The 7,146-nt window shown below is 33.6% G+C and overlaps 1 protein-coding gene across 1 annotated transcript; it reads left to right on the top strand.

Moving 5' to 3' along the window:
* Positions 1–397: 397 nt before the first annotated feature.
* On the top strand, positions 398–1,417 carry LOC136028787 (uncharacterized). The gene has a single exon (XM_065706723.1). The coding sequence runs from the start codon at positions 398–400 to the stop codon at positions 1,415–1,417; it is 1,020 nt and encodes a 339-aa protein (XP_065562795.1).
* The last annotated feature ends 5,729 nt before the right edge of the window (positions 1,418–7,146 follow it).

The following is a 7,146-nucleotide window of genomic DNA, read 5'->3' as shown; positions in this document are numbered from 1 at the left end:
AGAACTTTTGATCCAGTATTATATCAAATATGTATTGCCTAAAATGGAGTATTGCTCAACAATTTATGGCACAGCTTGTCACTCAACTATTGCAAGATTAGATGTAATCCAAAACTCAGCCATAAGAATTGCATTTGGAGCATGAAAAACAACACCTGTTAGTTTCCTTCTATCAGAAAGTGGTCTAGCAGACCTGGAAACACGAAGAAAGATCAGATTTTTAAAATATGTACAGAGGATTTGGTCTTTAGAAAATAACCACCCAGTTAAGTCAAAAATCATCAAACCTGGTCGCCAAGCAACTGCCAACACATCTAAAGCAAGAAATCAATCCAATTGTCTTGAAGCAGCATTAGAAATTTGTAAGAGTTATGGAATTGAGATAGTACTTTCCAAAATGTTAAGAGTTGGTGAAATAGGTGTCCCTCCACCATGGGAGGAAAACAGGATCAGTTCAAGATTAGAATTCAATATGGACCAAGATACTCCAGCGGACTTGGCATTCTGCATGATGATGGAAAAAGAGTACAAGGGATACCTTCCATTATTCACTGACGGATCAAAAGTAGATGAAATGAAGCATGTAGGAGCAGCGTTTTGGTGCCCTTTCAAAAATGTGTCCAAAAAATTCAAATTACCTCCAGAGAGCAGTGTATTCCTGGCAGAAGTTTACGCCATTAAGAAGGTGCTGGAGTTCATTGAGGAATCTGTTGAAGAGGACAAGGTTATCATTTGCTCTGATTCAAAAAGTGCTATTCAAGCAGTTGTAAATGCTAATACTATGGCAAAACCAAATAGAGATGTCCTTATATGTTACATTAAACTACAAGACATATTAAAAAAGAAGAAAGTAGTTATTCAGTGGATTCCCGCCCACATTGGGATCTCTGGAAATGAAATAGCAGATTTGAAGGCCAAATCCGCAGTTGAGTCAGGAACACTTGTAACCGACATGGACACTCCTTACGAAGTTATGATATTTGATAAAGTGATTAAAGAGATTGATCGTCAGGGTTTTAAAGCGAATAGAGATTTGACTGGGAATCTTTTTGTGACTATGAAAAAACAGAGAAATATAGAAACGAAGGTGTATAAAGGACTCACTAGATATGAAGCAAAGAAACTGTTTCGACTCCGATCACACCATGCTGGAGTTGGTTGTTACAAAGCAAAATTTTTGGGACAGAGTGAGGAATGTCCTAAGTGTGGTGCATCAGAAACTATAGAACACTTGATGATAATTTGCCGTGAAAGCGAACAAGAAAGACGTGAAATAACCGAATTTTTCAGACAGAAGAAAGTGCAGTCGAGCCTATATATGTTATTAGGAGGATTTGATAGTGAAGAAGAAAATTGTATGATAGTTAGTCTTGTCATACAGTTTCTGACAAGAATTGCAAGATTAAAGGACATTTGAATTAAAGTTTCAGGAAATACGATTTCCTCCTACTATTTATTAAGAATTGAGAATCGACTTGCCATAGAACGTCCTCTAGGCTGAACAGCAAGAGGGGAGTTAACGTCAACGTCAACGTCAACGTGTTAAAAAAAAGTACCTGGACCGGTATTTAAAGAGGGTACTGTTTCTTTAAAACTAGTAGGCCATACTGCTATTATAAATCACTGATTTTTATCACTGATAAGTTGTTGAAATATTAGTATAGTTGTCTTCGAGTTTTCCGCTTAAGAACAAAAATGTGGATTGTAATTAAAATTGTGGGCAAAATATAAATATTCAGTTAAAATATTTCTTTACCAGTTGAATTGTGCAAATATCTTTTTATAATATTTCTACTAAAAATTTTGATTCGATGGAATAAGTTTTTCTTCACCAAAATGAAAATGCATCTAATTTTTTTTCTGTAAAACAGAAAATAAATTTTTGTTTTTCTGTTTTGTAATTCTTTTAACGGTCTTGAATATACACGTATTTTGTTAAAAGGATCTTTTCATGTCCTACTTTGCGGTAACTAAGCAAAAAGCGCAAGTGCGTCTTGAACCCATTGTTGCGACGGTAATTTTAAAATCAATAAAGGAGTGCTTGTTAAAAGCTCATAAGAACAAATAGAGCAAATATCTGATTCTTGAGGGATGCAGTGTTTGATAATAAAGTAAAAGACAAGACCTACACCGAAAGTCAACAAATGCAGCGTAAGCTAAGCATAGTTAATGTTTAAAAATAGACGAAGTTAAAATTTAATGAAAGTGCTTCTTTTCATGCTTACTTCTTTTTTGAAGTCTTGGTAGTGTTTAATTTATGGCCCTTTTAAAAATTACCTAAAGTTCGAGCTTATGAAAGCAATTTCTTATTGCTTTCTTATATTATGAGTAAAATCTCCACAACAAATAGATTCTGCATTCAGAATACATATTAACTACTAAACGGTATTCTGTTCACCTTACAATATGTTACTTAAGGATGCGAAAACATCTCTAAAACTCTACAAACATTAAAGGCTGCATTTTAAAAATTTAGATGTAGTCGGTTGTAAATAGCTTATTTAAATAAAAGACTCTACCTCTGATTAGTTTTATCTGCCTGATGGTCCTAATTTTCGTTAGCTCTTATACTTTTTATGGTACTTGTATGATATACCCCCTACCTACTATTCTTCTAATATGTTTCTCTGACACTCAATCCTAATGAAATATACCAAGTAAGATAAAAATGTAATGCTTTAGAAACAAATTTGGGCTATATATTTGCACATTGTAGGGGGGATAAAGTATAGCAGGTCTACATGTGTTAGGTCCCATTATTCTGCATATTATGTAGTAAGAATTGTTTTCTAACTTCACACTGTCAAAATACGTTACCCCACCCCCAGCCCTAATGTGTAAATATATAGCCCAAATTACATATTTTTCATCTATTCTGTTACATCTCTTAGTCCTGTCTCACGCTGAGCTGAAAGAAACTACTGAAAAAAAAAGGTTCTATAATGCGTCAATGAATTGTACAAATTGAGCGGTAGGGGGTTTATCTTAAAAATACCCTACAGTTAAAACATTCAAACGACTATACTTCAATAAAACTCTTTAAAAGGAAGTACAGGAAGAGTGCGAACCTCCAACAAACAAAGTTGGGGTGATTAGTTGCTTCCTGGACAAGTTTTTTGGTTAGTTGAAAGGAAGTTGCGGAGCAAATAAATTCGTAGGTCAAACTGCTTTTTCATTTACAAAATATTTAACAGAGAAAAAATGAGTTTAATTTAAATAAAGCAAAAAAACTTTATGGGAAAAGAATCAAAATTAAAAAAAAATAAAACTATCTAAAAAAATAAAGAAAAAACGACAACCAGCACACAAGATAAAAAAAAACACAAGACAAACAAATAATAAATATAACACACATTCTACACACCTCCCGGACATGGAGCCGAAAGGTTCGATTTTTTTTTATTATTTAATATTTTGTTGTTGTTTTTTTTTGCGTTTTGGTTCCACTGCTTTACTTAAACTAAACCTGTCTTTCCTTTTTTAAATTTTCTGTAGATAGCAGCAGAGCAAGAATAAAAAGTTGATCTAGAGAAAGCAAGTATTACTTAAATACTACAATCATATTATTCTGATTGCCTACATTTCTTATAGACTGTCTACCAACTATCCAATTAATTATACACTAAAATTTTGAACTGACTGATTATGTCAAGACATTCTACGTTCCAAATATTGAAACATCTAATTTAGTCTAATTTATACACTACCTATTCGCATAGAAGATGGCTTAGCATCTCAAAGGATTATTCCAATTTCCCTAAAATTTAATTGCACAGGTGGAACTAAAAAGGTTATTAGTAACGTATCTCCTGAAATTCATCACACTGAAAGTTTTCACTCCCAATAATAAAGAAAATAGCAACTCTGAAGCGTGGATCTGAAGCGGTGATAAATAGCATTTTTAGAAAGTTCTCATATTAACTTCTGAAAATCTATAAGGAAAACTAACCAGTAGCTCCTCGCCTTACTATCTATCGTTTTACTTTTAAATTATTCAAAAGCACCTAGGCAAAGCAATTTTCTTTCAAATTATCGTTTAACACTTGTCTATGACTGTGTTAGATTAACGACACTTCTTGACTATGAACGTCCCTGCATCGGCCCTTCAACGTGTGATTACAGCTGGATTACTCCCTGTGATGTTTCAGTGCCCCCTTTGAAAGTGAAGCAGAAGAAAAGGGAGAAAAAAGAAGAAATGTCAGCGCTACCCATGCAAAAAAGTGATTTTCCTTGTTGTTCAAGCCAGTGGATTTTAAGTCTCTCGTTTCGGGTATTTGGCAATGGCAAGCCTAATTGTAAACTTTTTGTTTCGATCGATGGTATTTATGAGGTTTTTAACGCTTTAAAAAAAAATAGTAAAAGGTAAAATATCCGTGTTTTCCACAGAAAATGTAATTTTTGTTGTGTTTAAAGGTGGGTATTGTCAAGTGTGAATCTGTGTCAAGGGACTTTACCACTGAAATTTTAATGGCATGCTTTCGGTTTCGATTTGATGTCATATTTGAGTTGTTTCAGGCTCTTATTCGGGTCCCTGAAGTTTGTTTTTAATAAAAAATTATATTTCATTTAAATCTGAACAAAAGCTGATATTTTTGAATTAGCATCAATTGAGAACTCTTCATTGCTGTTTCTTTACAGAAGTGTTTTTAAAATGTCTGTTGATGTAGCGTAAGATTCGCCTTTTTATGAGCTGCAGCAACTGCTTCCACCGTCATAATGGTGAATGACAGGAATTTGATGTATATTCTTGGGATACTTCCCTGCGTTAATTTAATTTTATGTATTATCTATTAGTATGGTAGGTGAGGGGGAGAGTAGCTCTTCACCCTTGTATTTAGTTAGCTGCACTCACTATTTTCTAGTTTTATGTGAAGCAAATTGGAGAATTACAATGGCAAATTTGCTACATATCTACCTTGAAAACCCAGTTTTACATTTTGTGCTGTTATAAACGGCTCCTTTGCGTACTCCTCCATAAGAACATTATTTTAAAATCAATATTTTACGATTTCCTTAAGAAAGTTGTAAAAAAAAATCAAGAATGAAAAATTCACTGTGTGACACTGAGAAAGATAGATTGTGATGACTCAACAAGAATAGAAAATATATTAGAGTTTTCCGTCTCTGAATAAGATATAGTGTAATAAATTAAATTCAAAAAATTACTCGTGCTGCTTCAGCAAACCTGTATGGTGTCTGCTCTTGTATGGACATCATCATTTTGAACGGGAAGTGTTTACGGTCTAAACCATTTTGTTCGTGGCAATGATTTCCATTTTCTCTCTGTCGTTTGAGAAAAATGGGAAAATCGGGAAATTTTCTCTGGGATATGTCTTGAATCGTCATTCTTCATTCGTATTCTAATCGCACTTTCTGGTGTCAAAATATAATTGACAAAGGGGGCAATCGAGTTCAAATCAAATCAGTTCTAAAACAAGAATGGTGAGATGAGTAAAATGTTGGCTCACATTTGGGGAAAAATTCAGGTCAGACTTTAGTGAAATAATTAACAAAACCAAGTTACTTGATATAACTGTTAAGGAACTTTGAGGAACCAAGAATTTTATTCACGTTCCGTAGGAGTGGACTGGCTTAGGGGGATAAAGAGAAGTTTCCCCTGGGCCGGTCAGGTTGAAGAAGTTTATTCCATGAAACGTATGATTCTTGACCATTTATTTACTTATCATTTTTATATGCATGTTCAACAAAGCTCATAGAGATGTTTTAAATTCCTCTATAAACAATAGCCCATGCTACGGCTATTAGAAATAAGATCTTACAATACAATTATTCTGATTGCTTATATTCCTTACAGATTATCTACCTATTATGCTTTTTGACTGAAAAACTCCATTTTCATCCCTTTCATCTTTATAGTGCTATCACTCTGTCTCATATCCTACAGGATGTGAATTTCTGAAAAGTATTCATTAAAACCGATAAAGCAAAAATATATTTCACCTCTTTCGGTTTCGGCAAATACATTTTCACCATACAAAAAATTGACACTTGATTCAATATTGATTAGTAAATACAGCACCTCTTTCTTTTCCCATCTCTCTCTCTCTCTCTCGATCCCTCTGCCTCCCCCTCAGCCCATGACTCTACGTTAAAGTTAGACTTGTACAAGTTTGAAGCATTTTTGCAACTGGATTGTGACTTAGCACGTGGCTATTTTAATTGTGTCTTGCTTTTTTTCCTTTTTTGCACGACCGGTTTTTTTTTGTTCCATAAATTATTTTGTTTAGATACCCATACATCATTTTAGTGCGATACTTTTCAAAGGGTTCGTGGTAACGAACTGTAAGTAGGGAGCGAAGCAGCTCAATGTAAACTCTAAAAGCGGAATTTTTATGCCAATAGATATATCAAAAGAATTGGCTTATTTTGCCGAAAATAACATCCCCTTAAAGTCAAGGAAATCTTAATGAAAATCACTCCACAAATTCATTATATCCTAGAAACCTATTGTACAAGTTTCAAGCTCCCATCTGCCAAAATGTGGATTTTTTTTATCAGTGGAAAGATCACAGATGCAAGTTTATGTGTTTTTGTTTATCTTTTGAACCAATAGTCCAAGAATATCGGGAAAGGGCTCATTTTAACAGAAATTAAAATTTCTAGTGGCCTTTTTAAGTGACCAAAAAGATTGAATGGCAGCTAGTCCCCCTCCCACCTCAGATAATTTAGCAAGTAAAAAAAAAATCCACATAATTTATAAGGCCTAAGTTTCATTGACCTATTGCCATATTTAGTTCAAATTTCCTTAACTTGGGAAATTTAATCAGGGGTTGTGACCTGGGGTCTAATGAATTTTGTTTCAGTTAAATATAGTCATTTGCCAATCTGGCTTTAAAGTTAAGTGTGTACTAGAGATATTTGTTTGTCTTGTCGGTGAGTAACAGACAATTAGTTGTGTGTTAGTTGTCGTTTTCTTTAGATGATTTTACTATTTTTTAATTGTATCTTTTTCCTTAATTTTTTTTCTGTTGATAAAGGCTCCCGGAAGTGGGATCAAAATATTATTATTTAAAGTTCTTTTTGTTGTTTTCTTAGATTTGGTTTTTTCCACAGCTTTATCCAAATTAAACTCTTAATTGTTTGTAAATGAAAAAGCAGCGTGGTCTGAGAAATTATCTTTTTCAA

The sequence above is a fragment of the Artemia franciscana genome, chromosome 1 (genome assembly GCF_032884065.1).
Source record: "Artemia franciscana chromosome 1, ASM3288406v1, whole genome shotgun sequence".
In the NCBI taxonomy this organism is placed as follows: domain Eukaryota; kingdom Metazoa; phylum Arthropoda; class Branchiopoda; order Anostraca; family Artemiidae; genus Artemia; species Artemia franciscana.
This window is presented reverse-complemented; position numbering and strand designations above follow the sequence as displayed.

Excerpts from the sequence above, each read along its gene's own strand:
- LOC136028787 (XM_065706723.1), top strand. The coding sequence starts at position 398 with ATGTTAAGAGTTGGTGAAATAGGTGTCCCTCCACCATGGGAGGAAAAC.